This window comes from Poecilia latipinna, unplaced genomic scaffold (genome assembly GCF_001443285.1).
Source record: "Poecilia latipinna isolate Pla-1442-1.1 unplaced genomic scaffold, P_latipinna-1.0 Scaffold2327, whole genome shotgun sequence".
Classification (NCBI taxonomy): Eukaryota; Metazoa; Chordata; class Actinopteri; order Cyprinodontiformes; family Poeciliidae; genus Poecilia; species Poecilia latipinna.
Window position 1 is genome coordinate 7974 of NW_015114943.1, and position 19237 is coordinate 27210.

The following is a 19237-nucleotide window of genomic DNA, read 5'->3' on the forward strand; positions in this document are numbered from 1 at the left end:
ATTACCTCTCTGCTTAAACCGCTGAAGCAGAAATGATACTACAACGTTTTCCGTTATCTGACAAGTAGCAGGTCTGCTCCACTTTATTCACCAAAAACGTTTTTTTTTTTACTTCACCAAAAACTGTTCTGTAATCTGGAACGTTCGCTACATTGAGCTCCAGTTAGCCGCCTTATCTCACTGCGCGAGAGGCAACTGCGTCATGCGTCACGGGCAAAAGGTCAAAGGTAACAAGGTGACCGGCTTATTATGTTGTACAAAAAACCCCCAACAAAAAAAACAATTAATTTTAGTACATGTTATTATGTGTCAGAAGAGGGCTTAGGAAATAATAATAGCAAACAAACAAATAAATAAATAAATAAATAATAATTTGACCAAAAGGGCACTTGGGGGCAAGGAGCAAAAAGGGCAGGTGCTCAAGCCCCCCCAGCCCCCCGCTCTGCACGTGCCTGGTAGTGAACTATGTTATAGAAGGAGATCAGAGGCAGCTTGTCCACATCATCTGACATGTTTTCATTGTCTATCTCATGTAGGTCAATCCTGATAGCAGTGATTTTCCATGTCTCTCTCCACACCACACCTCAAACTTTATTGAATGAAATTTAATTCAAAGAAACTGAAACTTTTAAGAATCACTTTCACTTCACAACGAAGCTCCGAGTTGTGTTTGATGAAATATGGAAAAGTTTAGGGGTATGAATATTTTTGCAAAAAGATATACACACTCTCCAGTACAAAGGTCACAGAGCAAAAACCCGCGCTAATTAAATTTACATACTGAATTTAAATAAGCTGCAAAACTGCAGAAGGTTAACTGGAGGACAACACGATGTTTTAAAGCCCAAAGGTAAGGTGAAGGACAGACACAGCAGGCAAAATCTGATTACAATGATGAAACGCAGGATGAACCATGATGGGGTGAATATCATGATGCGGCCTGGTGTAGAAATGCAGGGCTGATGGAGGTGGGTAAGGAGCTTCTCATTCTGTAAATATTTGATGGCGAGGCTGAAAATGATTGAGGTCAGATGAAGTGGCTCTGTGTGTTCATTGATGACGGAGGATGAAGGGATGGTGGAGGTTGGAGTGGAGCATGGAGACTTTAAACAGGTCTTACGCTGTGTGCTCCATTCCTGGAGCTGGCCTTGCGCTCCTCAGGGCGGTGAGCGTGGAGGGGTCGGCTGCCAGGTTGTGAGTGGTGGGGGTATGTGTGAGGGATGCACTCTGAGTCATAGCACTGAGGGAGGGGCGGGCGAGCGGGCACCCTGGTGCCCTCTTTAAGTGGGCTGGGTGGCAGCAGCGTCACTGCCTGTTGACAGTTAAACAGCACAGCTCAGAACCAGGACAGGACCACACTCACACCGTCACACTGAAGCCGAGCTTACTGGTGAAGACAGTGGCGTGCTCGCACCGCACACATTATGCACAAGCTGGAACAAAGATGCATGTTACATGTCCAAACTGCTGTCTCTAGGCTACAGAAACATGCAGCAGGGACACGTTGGCTACAGGAGACACACCTCTACACAACTCTACACTAGATTCTGTGCTAGAATTTGAACTTTAAACTGTTGGACTGCTTCCCTTTTGTTGTGAAGTACAAGCTGCATTTAAAAAAATGAAGTACAATGAAGAAGGTCATGTGTTTCATCAATTCAACTCAAGAAGTGAAACTCAAATATTACTTGTATTCCTTCCACACAGTGATATCGATCAGTTTCTCATGATTTTTGCCTCACAGTTAAGGAAAACTCAAAAATTTGTTCAGAAGCAAATTTTTGATTACTAATGATCAAAACATTTTCACAATTCCTAATAATCAGAGAAATAATAAAATATTTTAATTCAGAAATGTTATATTGCAGTTATGTTACACCCACATAATCATGGGAAAGAATGCTGACTTTACAGTTGTCAAGCAACTGGATCAAGCTTTCAGGGTCACAGAATCCAAACCACAATGATAAATTCATTTTCCAACATGATTTGGTCAAACATACTAATACCTACTTTAATAACCATGGTAAAACTAGCAAACTGGCCTGACATAAACCCCACAGAGAATCTGAGAGACACCAGTTGACCCAAAGTCTGCTATTATGGAAAATGACGTGTACTTGTTATAGCGCTTTATCAAGTCAGAGGACTCCAAAGCACTTTACACATGAAGTCAGTCACCCATTCATATACTGACAGTGTGAGTGACACTGTAGCAACAGCTGCAAGGCTGCCATGCACTGGTGGATGAAGGGTCATCTCCAAGGACACAACAATAGAAATATGTGGACTGGCGCTTTGAACTGGCAATCCACTGGTTACAGGATGAACTCCTGCCTCCTGGACATCCTGAACACCTCAGCAGAAACACAGACTGATGTCCTCCATACCACACCTCATTGAGGTGTGGTATGGAGGACCTGTGCAGTATCTGTGCAGTATCTGTGCAGTATCTGCATGTACTGTGCAGATACTGCACAGTACATGGACATATTGTTCAGTACTTAAGCTATAGGCCTGTGTGCGGTTGAATCCATCAAATAGAAGTTTAACTTTCTAAACTGAATCACTGGAATAAGTATTTCTGATTATATTTTAATTCACTAAGGTACTTTGAACTGACTTAAAATTAATTTTACTAATATATCAGAAATAATTAAATCTTATCTTTTAATGATGAAAAAATGTTCAAAAGGGCAGTGTTTCCCAACCCTGGTCCCTCAAGGCACACTGCCCTGCATGCTTTAGAGGTTTCCCTGCTTTAATACACCTGATTCAGATGATTGCAGTTCAGCTAACACCTGGCAACTGAAACCACCTGGGCTGAAGCAAGGAAACACCTAAAACATGCAGGGGAGTTTGCCTTGACGCCCAGGAATACTGCAATATACTGTAGTATACTGTATATTGCAGATGTTACATCAACACCAAGCAAAGAGATTTTGGGGATGAAAGCAGCAAAAACTCAGATAAATAATTGGTGCCAATGCTGCTGTGGCCTAAATGAGCAAATAATATTTGGTCTAACCAACCTTGGAGAGTATTTTATTAAAACCAAAGGTTATGTGATAGATGTCATGTATGGGCTTTACCTCATTTTTCTGCTGACTAGAAAGAGGCGTTGAACCAGGAAAACCTGCAAAATATAACAAAAAGAGTAGAAATATCTGGAGGAACCACTAAATCAGACTAACATCTCCAAAACCAACTAAACGCAGCCAGGAAAATGGCTGCCTGAGCACAAGAAGCAATTGCTGAGGAACAAACATTTTAGAGCAAAATCAACTTCAATCCCATTTACTGTAATAAATTAGAAGATTATTGAAAAGCCCATTTATTTTAGAAACTTTATCACTAAGTGAATCTAATTATATAGATTAATTCCACACAGATGAATGTTTGAAAGCTTTTATTTCCATTATAATTTTTGAAAACTTGACATTTAAATTATGAATTTTACACCATACCAGCAAAAAGCTATTTTTAAAAACAGAAACGTGGGCTTGTCAAATCATGTTTCATTCCTATTTAATGGTTGTTATTGTCATAAGGTATTTTTAATCCGACATCTTTTAATCTGACTTATTGAATATGACTGTATTACAGTAGAAAAAGATTTAGATGCCAAGGTTGCAGAAAAGTTTTGGAAGTGATCTGTGTCATAAACTCACCACACTCTGTTCTCTGCTGGGGTTTAGTTTTAGTCAGAGCCTCCATCACGTCCTGGATCCTCCAAAGCTCCTTCTGGATCTGGATGTGCCGCTGACTTGGAGGTTCTGTCTAAGACACACACACACAAAAGAAACACATAGTAAGATATAGCCTCATTAAGGCTCAAACACACACACATAAAGAGTGTGTGTTTGTGAGTGGGTCTGGGTCTGTCTGCTACCTGTGGGCTGCCCAGGGCCTCCAGCTGCTCCAGCAGGTTGGTCCTGGCCAGAGTAACATCTGCCTCCAGCTGCTCATACTCTGTCCACGATCGCTCCAACTCCTGGGATGGGAAGGTAATTTTATTTATATAGCACATTTTCAGCAACAAGCCAATTCAAAGTGCTTTACATTAATTCAAAGGAAATTCAAACAAAATAAACCATAGGAAAGAAAAAGAAGAAAAAAAGCAAAATGACTAATCTTAATCCTTTTCTGGTGTAAAGTGAGTAATTACAGTTTCTAAAAAGTAGTAATATAAAAGTAATTAAGTAGTGACTGTTCCTGTTAAGTATTTCTGGATTCCAAGTTTGTAGTTATTCTAATTCTAATTCCAATTCCATTTCTGGGCTGTATAATATTGATCTAAATAGTGCGTACTCCACAATTTCTATTACTAATAAACTAAAATAATCCTTTTCTGGGTTAAATAGGGAGTACTCCACCTAAAACAAAAAAGAGGAAAGGACNCATTAGGGNAAATGGCAACATTCAGACAAAACAAAGGGCAAAACAGAGACAAGAGTGAAGGCGGTGACGTCAAAGGGCCATGAAACCACGTTGCTCTGCCTCCAGGCAGAAGTCCGATAAAAGTGTTGTTATCTAGGAATGTCCTTAGGAGCGCTCAGCTCCACAGCTGCATGGCTAAGAGGAGGTGGTGAGGTGGGAAGGAGCTTTGTGTTTACATATCTTCAAGGAGATTAGAGATATGCAGCCCTTCCAAGGCAACATGGGGAAAGCCAATTCAGAAGCAGAATGTCTTTGATTATACATTTCAATCTTCCCTAAAGTCTCTCCGATACATCTCAGTTCCCAATCATCCAAATTAGTTTGGTTGTTCCACTGAACTGAAACCAGCAACTTCTCCAAGATCGACTTAGTGAGTTTGAGTCCTCAGCTGGGCTGCGAGTCTCAGCAAGACTTTGCATCCAACTTGCATCTCTGTCCTCACCAACAGTCTGAGTGTTCGCTAGTTCGGCCAAGTCCGTCACAAATTTATCGATAAGCCAGGAATCCACAAGCAGAAATCCTGTTATCATGAATAAATCCAGGGTGAATCCCGCTGGGTGTGTCCCTGCAGGACAAGAGAGCTCTCCTGTGCCCAGACTTTTCGTCGAAAATTTTATCAATTGCATTGAGAGACCAGTTGACCAGATCCATAATTTGTAGATTCGGAGGATGTGCAAAGAAAGGCTCCAAAAATATAGAAAAAGAGAAAAAGACAGGACAAAAACAGAAGCAAGCAGGGGCAGGGAGGGAGCAGAGGAAAAAAGCATCGAGAGTAAGAGAAATGATCAGAGAAACAACAGTGATTCAAAGTGTGTGCACATGTGAGTGTCCATATGCTGTGCATGCGAGTCTGCATGCACAGCATTTAGTGATAGGTAGGGGTGTGAATGTGTGTGTTCACAGATTTTCACATTGGTGACTCTGCCTTTATGCAATTAGAACCTAAGATATTCCTTTATCTTAGGTATTCAAAAACAAGTTATAGCTAATGTTATATACATCTGATTTTATATCTAGATAGATAATAAATAAGCGCCAGTTCATTGATCTATTTGACACCATTGACCACACGGTCAATGGTGTCAAATTTTCCCACTATTGGGAAAATGTGAACAATATATAGCCTACAAATGTCTATATATGTGCATACATGCATATTTTAATTCATATGTATGTATATGGACAGCAGATATCTTCCATTTTCATCGAATACTGAGTCTATGACTATGATAGGCAAGAAGAAGCCTTGGCTTCAGGCTATTCCTTTTTTGGCAAATTATTGTTTTGTAAAGTAGCATTTTACTTTGCTTTGTGGTTAATTCTTTGGCTGCTGGAGGGCAAACTAACCTGTTTTTCTCACTTTCTTCTTCCACTCCTTCTATTCAATGTTATTTCAACTGTTAGTTTTCTCTGAATTATTTTCCTCTTCATGGAAGCTACATCAGATGTGTTGTTTTGATTGGCCGATTCCTTCCCGGAGGAGGGTATCAGCTGAGATAATGCTGCCATCAACATTATCTTAAAGTAATCTGAGTCTGAACTTACAGCGGTGACTCTGGACAACTCCCTACAGGTGCTGAGCAAGCCGCTCTGCAGGACATCTCTTTGTTGGACCAGGCTCTGCATGGCCGCCGTGTTGGAGCCACTCTGCTCACCCAGTTCCTGACTGGCTGACAGCAGCACCGTCTCCAGAGTGTGCTGCCACAAAACAACAGAAACTCCTTACTGCGTACCTGAGACTGCTCTCCATGTGGAAAGGTGAGCTTGCTCTGCTCAAGGTTGTACCTTTTCCCTGTGCAGTTGTTGGAGCTTCTCTTCCTGCATCTTCAGCACCTTGTCCTTCTCACACAGTCTGCTCAGCTTGGTCTGATGTGAGCAAACACTGAGATCAGCTGTGCAGTTCATGAGCTGCTCAGCATTTTATTGACAGCAAAGCTTTCTTACCTCTACATCAGCCTTGTCAATGGACTGGTTTAAAGAGCTGTCTTTAAAATCTTCTGGAGTGATCTGAAAGAGGAGGAATATTCAGACTGGACCAGTGGGGGGCGTCAACAACCCATTAGCTAAGATCTAATGAAAACCAGTTTCTCCTGATATTCCTTAGATGCCCTTCTTTGCCGGTAAGGAAAGAGATCTGCACACTTATTCACAAATCATCAAGCTGGTAAGATGTAAACTTACCAATGATTAACATTTTATACAATGTTAATCATTGGGGGTTGAGAGGCAGATCACATGAAAATGGGAGTCATGGAGTCCCATTCTGTACGTAGTGGCATAGACTCAGTGACTTTTATAAAAATGTTGTTGAAAACAATTTTGCAGCTCAGAGAGAGCTTACACAGTGTAAGGAGGAAATGCCAGTAAAACAATGCAAACATCTCAGAAATTCCTTTCAAAATGGTTATTTCATATGGAATACAGAGAAAAGAAACAAAACAAAAATGTTGTAGAAGGGGAGCATAGAGGTAGATAAAGGTCCATAGCACCTTTATGAGGGAAAAAAACTAAATTATAAACATATGAGCTGAAACAGGAGGTGATGTTTGTGAGGGAACTGATGAAGAAGCAAATGTTTATTCATTGAGGCTAAATATCAGATGACCAAAACAAAATAAGGATTTGAGTCAGATGAGATCCTTATTTTTTGTCATGGAGGACAGGATGAAAGTATTCATAGTCAGGGTATATCACTGGAAGGAGAAGATTTTTTTTTTTTTAACCAAACATGCAAAACAACTGAACATCTTCACAGGCAGTGGTGATGTCATGGTCACATCAACATGACCAGGCTCCGTAGGAGGATCCTGATAGGGGTCCATCCTGCAGGGCTAACCTCTTAACTACTGCATGAAACAGATCAAATCTCAGTGATGATGACTGTTGCTTTCTTACATAGTGAAGTGAGAAGGACTTCTGATTGGACTCAAGAAAGCTCTGCTAACCTGAGCAAACCTGCCCCTCTGTACAGACCTCAATCAGCCTTTCATAAAGGGTAGAAGTCATTATTTTACATGAAGAAATTCATTTTCAACACAGCCAAAGAATATCTGAAAAATACATCTTTAGAAAAACTCATCTTGACATGTAGATATGTGTCGTAGACAACAAACTATGGCGGATGAAGACAGGTGGACAGAACAACATGTCCCATGCTTCAGTTTGGGTCATTTCCAGTAAAGGAAAGCATCTCAAATGGCAGGTGCTGAATCACAGACATTTTACAGACATCAGCTGTTATATCTGGGAAGGATCCAGTGACTGGTATTGAATGGTTCAATGTGGTGAAACTGGGTCTTGATGGTGGAGATGTGGATACACAACAACTGGTCAACCACAGCAAAGTTTTGGCTGGAGTCTGCTGTACTTCAAGTCATGTTGAAACATTGGAGCTTTGCTGGAAACAAAGTAAAGCTGCAGGGCAAACTCAAGTTTATTCCTCAGATAAAAAGTAAAGTCTTCGGAGGATTGATTGTTTCTTTTGAGAAATGACGCCTCAATTTCCTGGTTGCTTTTTGGGAACTTTCCATTTAAAGCAACCTCATTCAGCACTCTAATGTTTAACCCTGAAACCTAGGTGAGTTAGCAGTTGTGTATGGGGAAATGTTTCTGCCATAATCCAAGAGCACACATTTTCAGTCTGTAAACAGGATTTCATATCTTTTGTTCTCAAAACTTGTAATGCTTGTACTCAAAACTTCTCCTCGTGGTCACACTTAGACTCTGCTCACTTACGAAACATGGAACTGCGACAGACAGACAGACAGACAGACTGTTGTGACGATATTGTCTTTCGTTGGGTGAACAAAATCCTGCCTAAGATCAGAAGGCTGTTAGTGATCAGTAGATCACTGCTGGCAGATGTTTAGTGAACTACGGAGCAGAAAGCTGATGTCGCTGTTTCCCCCTGCAGGTTGCTACAGCTGATAGTAGACACACAGGCACACCCTCTAGAAACAAATGCAACACTATCATTCTATTGACTGAGAGTTTGCCAGGCAACTGTGTCCAAAGGCAGATCTATGTTTCGTAAGTGAGCAGAGAGTCTGAGCAGAGACTAAGTTTGAGTGTGAGGAGAAGTTTTGAGTACAATCATTACACGTTTTGAGAAGAAATACATGAAGTTATGCTTTCAAAATGAAAATGCAAGCAAAAGTATTAACATTTTTGAGAACAAAAGACATGAAATTCTGTTTTCAGACTAAAAATGTATGCTCTTGGATTATAGCAAACATTTCCCCCATAGTTGTGAAGCTAAAACTCCATGACAAGGTTGTGACCCAGCCAAAACTCTCAGCAGATGGCTGGACGGGCTCTGTGCCGATTCAAGTCAGCACCTTCCAAAAACCTTACTTGCTGGTAGAGTTGCGGCCTTGGTGCAGAGTTCTCAATCATAGTGTGAATCATGAAGATAAGAGGCTCATTCTCCTTCGTCTAGCATCAGTGCCGGGAAGAAGAGGATACAGTGGTGTAATAACACAGCTGGTAAGAGAGACTAAGATATCAGATGCTGTTTAGGTGATAACAAAAGAAGAAAAAGAACTGCTCAAAAACGATGGTTTTATTTTAAACTGCAGTCTGAAACCTATAAACCTATAAACAGGGCAGTGTAGAAAATAAGTGCTTAACAACCAGACCTACCTGTGCTATAACCCACATAGACATCAAAGCAAGTCAGTCTATAAATTAAAATACATATTAAAGTGAAATGACACAGTCCTGAACAGATGAAGAAAATGAACTGCTAAAAGTTACAGAAAGCCATAGAAACCTGGGGAAACATTTCAGCAGAAAACAGACCTGCCCGCATCAATGCAATTTAACAACAGCTGGTTATAAAAAAGTTTTATCATTACAAGGGATTTACAGAAGAAGCCTGTCATGATGAGTAAAAGTAAAAACTTCTCTCAAGATATTTGTTGTAGCAAAATATATATGTAACTTGAAACTTCTTAGATTTTCTGGTTAGCCCCTTTTGGGTCAAAATACTATAAACCAGCCACAAATAAGTGTTTTCTGCTAGAGTTCTGAGAGAGGAGACAAAATAATACTTGAATGAGTTTTCCAAGAGCCAAGGATCTCTTACAAAGTTTCAGGAAGATTTAGAATTTGCAGGTACAGTCTTTCAGTAAAAACTATGAGTCATGCATCTAACTACCATAGATTGTATAAGCATATTTCAACACTGCTGAAGAGAAAAAAATATAGAAGCTTATTTCAAGGTTGCTATAGAAAACTTGGACAAGCCAGTGAAATACTGGAATAATGCCTCCAGTCAGACAAGAGCAAATTTGGACTGTTTTCATGGAAGGATAGAAAACAGCACATCTGCAAACAATAAAGTTTGCAGGTAAGAATATCATGATGTGTCTGTCTTTCAGCATAGAGAATGCATCATATAACTCAAAGAAGAATGAATGAAGAAATGTAACTGAGCATTTTTGCAAAGAATCTGCAGATGAAATGAAGTTGGATTTTTCAATAATAAAATGAAAATGATTCCAAACACACAGCCCAAGAAACTCTTAGTTTAAGAGAAATAAGAAAATGCTAGAATGGTCCAGTTACATCACCTGACATGTAACTGAAAGAAAATCTGTGGAGGGAGCTGATGACCATCCTCACTTTGTGTGGAAGAATGGTCCAAAATGCCATTTCAATGTCACCTTCTGCTAACAGCAATTGTGGCCAACATCTATTTAATGGATATAATAGATAGACTTGTTTGCTTTGATTTCTCTATGTAGATTACTTTGTTAGTTTACAGATAGTTTAGAACCCAACACTCTTATTTCATAATCAGTAATAACGTCTTGAGCAATCTGACCCATGACCCCTGTTTCTGGATTGCCATTGTTGCTCCCTGGACAGCTTTTAGTAGATGAGTACTGCTGATCACCAACATCCTACATAACTTGCTATTAAACGGCGCTCTGACCCAGTTTTCTAAACATCACAGTTTGGGTGCCATCAAAATTGCTCAAATACACTATATTCACTATATACACTATATATACACTTCTATTACAAGCACTTTTGTGGGCAAAATGCCAACCTGTTGCCTTATAGTCACTGTCAGGGGTTATGATGAAGAGAATTTACTATCGGTGTGTTTTAATTATGTCACTCAAAAATACCTGATTTTGCTCCAACTTAGCAAAGAGGTGAAATGTTGCCAGAAATGAGATAAGAGCAACTTCTGGTTCACCTATAACCTACTGTACTCAGTGTAGCTGTGAACACTAATAAGTGGTAGAGACGTTTCAAAAACAAATGTTTAATTTCCAATTCAGAGATCACAGATACGCTGCCTGTACCAGAACCAGAGTTCTCACCTGCTTGTCCAGGTAAGTAAGGTTCCTTTGCAGATGGTGGGAGAGAACATCAGTCTACAGCAGTCAAAGACGATAAAAAAGAAGGAGCAGGAAGATGAAAGCCATATTTTTTGTGAAATCACAGATTTCTCAGATCTTTTCCCCTCCTTTACCCATATGTCTGGACATATGGGTAAAGGAGGGGAAAAGCTGGATGAATTAAAATGGAATAAACAGCAGTTTGTTAGTTCTGAGATAAGAAGAGAAGGAAATTTACTACAGCGCATTTTTAATAAGTTCAAACTTATTAAACCACCCTACAATTTACAGGTCAAGAATACAAATTTGTATTTGTATTCAGCTCTTTCCCTAATTATTATTAATTATTATTATTAATAATAATAATAATAATAATAATAGATCACATGCTCTATGTGCCAAAAACAAGCACTATGAAATCATCTGAAAATCAGTTCTTTGGAAAACAAAATGGGCTGCACAGTGGCGCAGTTGGTAGAGCTGTTGCCGTGCAGCAAGAAGGTTCTGGGTTCGATTCCCGGCCCCGGTCTTTCTGCATGGAGTTTGCATGTTCTCCCTGTGCATGCGTGGGTTTTCTCCGGGTACTCCGGTTTCCTCCCACAGTCCAAAAAACATGACTGTTAGGTTAATTGGTCTGTCTAAATTGCCCCTAGGTGTGTGTGTGTGTGCACATGGTTGTGTGTCTGTGTTGCCCTGCGACAGACTGGCGACCTGTCCAGGATGTCCCCCGCCTCTCGCCCGGAACGTTAGCTGGAGATAGGCACCAGCACCCCTCCCGACCCCACTGAGGGACAAGGGTGTTCAGAAAATGGATGGATGGAAAACAAAATATCCTCATCTTTGCACTTTTATTATCAAGATGAAATCAGCAACAGCAGCACTAAGTGGTGCTGCTCTGTGGTGCCAGCACAGTTAAAATGCTGTGCTGGCATTTCATCTTGATGGAAGTGACCAAGTGACTGTTTTATTCTTCTTCTTCTTTTTTTTTTTAAATGGACAGTATTATGTGAAATTGGCTTTTCTGAGAATTACGTCATGTTACAATGTTATTCCCTCGTCAAAAATATGCCTTGATTCTTTATGCTACTGGTCTGCTCTGCATCCCCGGAACCAGAACCAAACATGGAGAAGCAGCATTCAATCTGGAACAAACTTCCAGAAAACTGCAAAACTGCTGAAATTCTGAATTATTTAAAACAAGGCTGAAAACGTGTGTAAAGTTGCTTTTGAACCATAATAAATGAAACATTGACCAGCTTATTTGATGTTTATCAATAGTGATGGCACTCATCAAAACATAATGTTTGTAAATAGTTTCTCAATTATGGTGTTTTTTATGACTGTATGTTTCTGTCTCTATGTTGTGAAGCTGTTGAACTGCCTTTTTGCTGAAATGTGCTATACAAAGAAACTTGATTGATTTATTGGTTGATTTCATGCAGGTTTGAGAAATCCTTTAATCTCCTGCAGCAACCATTCAGCTGTGCCAAACACCTCAGTGAACCTAGTGCTGCCTTCAAGGCACAGTTCCTCCTCACAGCTGCAGTTTCCTCGCCCTCATTCAGCTCCTTCAGACTAGCCAGGAGCAATTAGCAAACACCTGGTGGAACTGCACATCTGAGAGGCGTGTAGATGGATACGAATGACAGCTCTGTTCTTGTCTCTGATTGGTTGTTTCTAGTTAGCATTGGGAGAAGGCAGAAAAGTTTGATTTTTTTCCCACAGATTTTCAGTCTCATATTATACTGTTGTGACATATTGTTTATGGGTCTTAGTTTGTGGAATGTGTTCACACCGTACTTCTATAGAACATTTTCTTAATAGAATCCTAAGGACTCACTCCGGGGTATGCTGCTGGCATTGCCTATCTACTCAACTATAGCAGCTGACCTCTTTATTCTGCAAAAAGTTCAAACCCACCATGCCAGAGCTGTCATTTGGCCCAACTTTTGAGTCTTCGCTCCTTCCTCTGCTTCACAAAGCCACAAGACTTGATTCTTGATTATGCACATAGTGTTTCTCTAACTTTTCAGGCTGAGGAAAACATAACCCTTTTCACAAACACTCAGGGACCACCAGATTCTGAAAGTGTGGATTCTAAGATTTCCAATGATGTTAAACATATGGAAATCAAAAAAGAAGTTGTGTGTATTAATATCAACGTAAGCTTGTCACAATGCAAAATTTTTGCTGGACGATTAATTGTTCCAAAAAATGTGATTAGCAATAATGTTATTGTTTTGAGACCATTGTTAAGAAATAGCATGAAAACATCATAATAATATAAAGATCAATAAACTAATTTCTAAGGAACCTTTAGCACTGGAACTGGAAGATGTATTAAATATCTAAAATACATAATGAGATATGATAATGTTGTATTCCATTTTTGTTCAGGGACTTTCCGAACTTGTATGTCCACACATCCCTTGTGCTGGAGACGTCACTGTTAAAACTCCTCTCTGCAATAAAACTCATTGCTGTTCAGATAAGAACTGATCCCACTACAGAAGCAAGACCTCAATCCCAAAGTCTTGTTGGAGTCAACCTCCAAGAGACAAGAGCTCTGAACCTTTTTCCTGCTGCCCAGGAAGACAATTTATTTCCAAACCTTCAAAGTGTTCACTGGAGAACTTCTAGGCAGTGGTCTGCGTACCTCACGCTTCTGTGTTCCCATAGAGACGTCAAAATCTCTTGATGCATCTGCCTGCATAGGCCAGCTGTGGCAACCTCTCCATTCCTCTACGAGAAAGGTACTTTCCTGGGTTTAGTCAACCCAAAGTACCAGAGGTTCTGCTAAGAAACTCCAGCAGTTTATGTCTGCTGCCTGAAGAGAGTTTTTCTGTTCCATCAATTTTTTGATCTTTGGACATTGCTTTATTCAAACTGACGATTGGCTCAGAGTGAGACTGTTCCATTTTCTGAACTGAATTAAGTGTTTTAAACTAAGGTTATTTGTAAATTGCCTTTCTGTTATTTACTTGCTAAGAATTTTGCTGAACATGTGATTTAGTATTCTCCTATCATGTTGTTGGTAAGTTGTCCACATGTTAGATATTGTTTGCTTCCAGATCATTTTGATTCAGGTCTGCTACAATTCATTGGATCTCTCTCAGGCGATCTCTTGTTCCCACTTCTCTTCTCTTCTTTTCTTGATTTCCTAATTCATGCCATATATCTTAATCTGATTTGATTCTCATTTTATTATTCAATTTTGCCATATCAGTAGTTTGAGTGCATACCAGTAGTTAAAGTAAGAAGTTATTCACAGAATAATTCAGCTGTAAAGTTGGGCTATAAATTCTCAGTCATGATCAGTGACCATTTATTGTTGTGTGAAGAGTTTGTTCTGCAGTTGGTCTGAATTCATTCCATCTCCAGAGACTGAGTTTAGCTTATGACCATAGAAATTCTGGATGGTTTCCCGAATCACCTAAAGAATTGTAACTTTATTAATAATTTGAATGATAAATTATTAGTTATTAATAATTATGTAATCAAAACATGAACGCAAGTTCTGATTCCCAACAATTTTGGTGCCACTGTGCGAGGTTGCTACAACATTTTTGGTTTCCAGAGTTCTGATTCCAAAATAGTAAACCATAAATGAATAAAATGCATTGTTAATTCTCTGTAAACAAACTTACCCTACAAAACATATTCATAACTGGTCCCAGACAGGGAAAACAGCCAATATTGCCAATTGTGTGTGTGTGTGTGTGTGTGGGGGGGGGGTACAGATGTAGAACTAGGTGTCAAAAGTTTGCAGCATTTTTTGAAATGCTTGCTTTTCATGCTTTTCAATTACACTAAAGTCAATCTCTTTTGCAATTGAGCAAACTGTTTTATTGTACACAATTTTGCACTGGCCTTTTTACAACTTGTCAATTAAACACCCCAGTGAGTGTGAACTGTCAGTCCATTGGGATTGAATTGCTAATTCCTACTCAGAGTTTTCATGCTACACTCAGTGTTAGGAGGCCTGGCAGGTAACTGGTGCGAGTGTTCATTCTTCCTTCAGGACGCAGCGCCGCTCCCTCTCCTCTCCTCTCTCTCCATTTGTATTGAACTTGTGCAGTGAGGTGAAATTTGTGATTTTTGAGCTCGTACACGTAGATGTGCAGTGAGCTAGTGAGGCGACACAAGAAAGTTGAAAATTTGCTGCTGTCGTTACTATCGTGTTGTCATGTGCACATGTATCGGGTTCACCATGAGTGGTGGAATACTGATGCTTTTTTGCTGTTGTTGCTCCCTGTGTGTCGGGAACATTTCTCGATGGAATCAAGAGGGGAAGAGAAACTCGATGCACTGGAGAGACATGATGGAAACAAGCAGGCATGCACCTGGAAACTATTGGCCTTATTTTATTATCAAGCTCATTTTAATTTATTGCTTATTGCGACAGACCCCATGGTACTTCATGAATCCAGGGTATATTATCATTTCATAATGACAATATTTCAAAGGTCATGAAAGGTTTTGATAAACTGCATGCCATGTATACAGTTGAGTTTTTACTAGTTTAGTAACTGCTTTAAAGGGTCTTACCATTTCTACTGATACAAAATTCTCCAAATAAGTTTTTAACAAAGTTCTCAGGCATGCATCAGTTAAAAGAAGTTTTTACTGGACAAGCTTCCATATGAGACTGAAACACAAAACAGTGACTGACTGGAAAGAAACAACCACCACAGCACAGAAAGCTGAAAACAGATGCATCACCGCACAGAAATCCTTAAATAGCATGCATGCAGAGGAGCAGCACCTCTGCCAACACTCCACTGACACACATGCAGAACACAAACCCAAGAAAGCAGCTGCAACCACCTAAAATCACAAACTTATTCATCAGTACCCAGATTTACTGGTGGACAAAAAATTGAATTTGGTGTGTTAACAGAGGCACATGAATAAATACCTTCAAGCTGGCTGAGAATCCAGTGTATTTCTCTGTCCTTAATTTTGGCATAAAGTTTACATATTTTAGAAATATCTTAAATCACACAATAGTTATTACAGCAACGTAATATCACAGAGCCCTACTGTTTTATCCTACTGTGGGATAAAACAGCTGTTTAGACCTGGTAGTGGAATGAATGATTTCTAAGTTTTGGAAATCATTCATTTCCAAAACTGAATGATTTCCAACCTGCTATATTGTCATAGCAGGTCGCTATGACAATATAAACCCTAATAATGGTTGAAAGCCTGTTCATTTAAACACAAAGCTAAACTTGTGTTTAAATGAACAGTAGCATTTTATGGTTTCTGTGAAGTGGATGATTAGCTAGATATTCAATCTGAGGTCAGAAAAAATGCTAATGATAGAATGTTGGACCAATGTTAAAAAGACGAGGGATTATCAATTATGTAGTCATGTTGTTTGTAAAAATGCATATTTTATTCTCTTTTTGGTAAATAACTTTAAGCGCACACCAAATTCAATTTAAATATTTATGTTTTAAATCAAATGTTACCAAGACAAGCATGAACTAACACATGGTTAGAAAACATTCAATGGCAGTCAGACATAAAACAACTGAAACTGCAAAATGCTTGCTACATCAAAAGGGAGAAATGACCAGCACACACCCAAATTCATGGATTTCTCAAAGACAGAGAATCACAAAGAGCCAATGTGTGCATGCACACTCGGGGCTGACCTTGGGGTTGGGCCCTTCTATTCCCAGGGCCATTAGCTGAGCTACTGTATGTTCCCGCAGGCTGTTGATTTCTGCCTGCTGCCGGCGGAGCTTGATGAGCAGCAGAGTCAGCTCCTCAGGCTGCACACAGCAACACAAAGAGGAGAAGAAACAACTAAAATTGACTTTTGTATTTTTGTCAGCATATTGGTTTGTTGGATATATTGCTTCTTAAACAAGATTATTATGTTCTTATTGCATTTATTTTAAACAAAACTCTGCATCACTTTTCTGGGACCCCAGTCATGTCTTGAGTGGCTTGCTTATGTTTAACACCTGCAATAAACATTCCAGCTTACAGCATTTTTTTTGGTTATGGTGTGTCTGTGACTGGCTTCCCTGTCTCACAGATAGAGCAGGTGGAGGGTTTAATTTCAAATTCTGCCTCACTGTTTAGAGTTTGCATGAGTGGACTGTCTCAAAAAAAAAAAAAAACATTAATGAGCAACTCTGAATTTCTGTAAATGGGTCCTGTAAAAGGCCAAAAGGGACAACAGGTCATCAAAAATGATGTTGTATTGGTGGACATGCTCTTTTTTCAATGAGTACCGTATGTAAAGTAATGTTAATCATCTCATGCTAAAGCTAATGCTACATTCACAGTGCAGGCAATTCCCATTTCTAGCTGAAATTTGTTTTGCCTTTTTTCCCCCCATCATCCTTCATACGCTGAATGAAGCAAACACAATCAGACTTCTGTATAAACAAAATCTCAGAGCGACCCACAAGAGCAGTAGAAAAAGGTAGATGACCACCCATATAGCACACGATGTTAAATCAACGTTGAATTATAGTTAGAATCGTTGATATTTGGTTGAAGTCGACAAATGATGGTGGATCAACCATCAAACAACCATCCAATCAAACCGTTGAAACTGTCATTGAATCAATGTTGTTTTGTGGTTGAAATCTAATGAATGACATGCCGATGTCTGATCAACCTTTGATCAATGTTGAATCAATGTATACTGTTTTACCGCACACCTTCCCCTCCTCTCCTCCTCATCAGAGCTCTGGGTCAGAGCATTTTATTACTGAGCGGGGGTTATCACATTTAAATTAACCACTGCAGAGGATAGTCGGTGGGGGTTCCTTTCTGTACATTTTCTTACTTGTTCATAACAATTCTCACTGACTGTGTGTGTGTGATATATTGACACAAAAACATCTACAACTTACTACAAGGAGTGGAGCGGTCCACCCCTACGTTTACATGAGTGGGATGTCCCAAACACACAGCTGCTTCGCTGTTGGCTTGTTGGAAAATATGTTAATTCAATGTTGAATTATCATCACAAAGGTTGCATGCTTGGTTGAGGTCGACAACTGATGGTGGATCAACTATAAAACAACCATTCAATTCTAGCCAATTAACTAATGTTGAAACTGTGTCATTGAATCAATGTTGTTTTGTGGTTGACATCAAATAAATGAAATGCCAACGTCGAATCCAGTGTGTTTCACCACTGGTCTTCCAGCCCGTACAAGTTTTAGGCATTTCCCTAATTCAACACACATGATATTGATTGATGTCCGATTAACGGGGTTTTGCTGAACTGAAAAAACGCAGGTCAGTTTGATTGACGTCAAGGTTTGGGGGAGAACTACTCAGATAGCACACGATGTTAATTTAATGTTGAATTATGACCACAAAGGCTGCATGTATGGTTCAGGTCAACGACAGAAGCTGGATCAACCATCAAACAACCATTCAATTCTAGCCAATTAACATTCATTGATTGAAATGCCACATCGAATCCAGTGTTTTTCAGCACCGGCACCAGGCACACTGCCCTGCAAGTTTTAGGCATTTCCCTAATTCAGCACACATGATTTTAATTAACATTTGATTGAAAGGTTTTGCTGAACTGAAAGCATGCAGGTCAGTTTGCCTTGAGGATAATGTTTGGGGAAAAACTAGTAATCAAAGTGTTCAGATGTTTCTTGCACCCCTCACCACTGCCTGCCATTCAAACGCCCAACCCCCTTCCCTCCACCCGCCAAAGACACACACACCTCTTTCCCCCCACCTGGGCCCATCTACCCCTCAATCGGGTGAAACAACTTTAAGTGAGGGTTTTTCATTTTTCACATTTTATTTTGGCTAGTGGCCTTTATTTGATAGTTAATTGACAGGAAAGTGGGTAATGAGGGAGGGGAGGTAATGCAGCAAGGGTCGCCAAGGTCAGGAATTGAACCTGTGACAGCTGTGTTGAGGACTGAGTCCTTTATTGTTGTTTGTGCTTAACCCCTGCGCCACCACAGCACAACCCCTTTTAGGTGAGGGTTAATCGCGGTTTAACTTAAGCACTATGTGTTGACAACACTGAGTTGTGATTCCGTTCTGAACCCAGATTCACTAGCGGAACAAGTCAGCGTTGGGCCGGGGGGCGGGCTAATTACCAGACCCCTAACGAATCACCAGGCCCCTGACGTTTATCGCCTGCGCTACCAGAAACTGTTGAGCGAGGGGCGGGGAGGTTGGTCTGCGTTTTTTGGTTGATCTTTACCCAGGAAACACATCGGCTAAACCGTGAGTGAAACGGTCACTGGGACTGACTAGTATATATTCCATTGAGGGAAAGTAACTAAATAGACCTTTCTCAACAGGCGGTAGACTTTCTCAGTCTATAATCAGATATTTAAGCCCCCCCCCCATAGCTCTGCGCCTGCCCAGATTGCACATGATGGCAATTCAACATTGAATTAACATCTTTTGCCAACAAGCCAACAGCGAAGTGG

At 40.0% G+C, this 19237-nt stretch overlaps 1 protein-coding gene across 9 annotated transcripts in view; it reads right to left on the reverse strand.

Annotated features, from left to right (window-relative positions):
* Positions 1 to 370: 370 nt before the first annotated feature.
* The window catches only part of LOC106937370 (pleckstrin homology domain-containing family A member 5-like), an 83843-nt gene continuing 64976 nt past the window's right edge, over positions 371 to 19237 (reverse strand). For 2 of the 9 annotated variants that reach the window (XM_015018822.1, XM_015018821.1), the window contains exons 12-21: positions 16457 to 16576; positions 10776 to 10829; positions 8794 to 8874; positions 6385 to 6447; positions 6226 to 6306; positions 5986 to 6138; positions 3893 to 3994; positions 3672 to 3780; positions 3093 to 3136; positions 371 to 1312 (exon numbers count right to left, since the gene is read on the reverse strand). In XM_015018822.1, coding sequence (XP_014874308.1) covers positions 1106 to 1312; positions 3093 to 3136; positions 3672 to 3780; positions 3893 to 3994; positions 5986 to 6138; positions 6226 to 6306; positions 6385 to 6447; positions 8794 to 8874; positions 10776 to 10829; positions 16457 to 16576 — 1014 coding nt within the window. In that variant the 3' untranslated portion in view covers positions 371 to 1105. The remainder of the gene's footprint in view (positions 1313 to 3092; positions 3137 to 3671; positions 3781 to 3892; positions 3995 to 5985; positions 6139 to 6225; positions 6307 to 6384; positions 6448 to 8793; positions 8875 to 10775; positions 10830 to 16456; positions 16577 to 19237) is intronic. The other 7 variants (XM_015018827.1, XM_015018824.1, XM_015018830.1 and 4 more) reach the window with 5 other exon arrangements.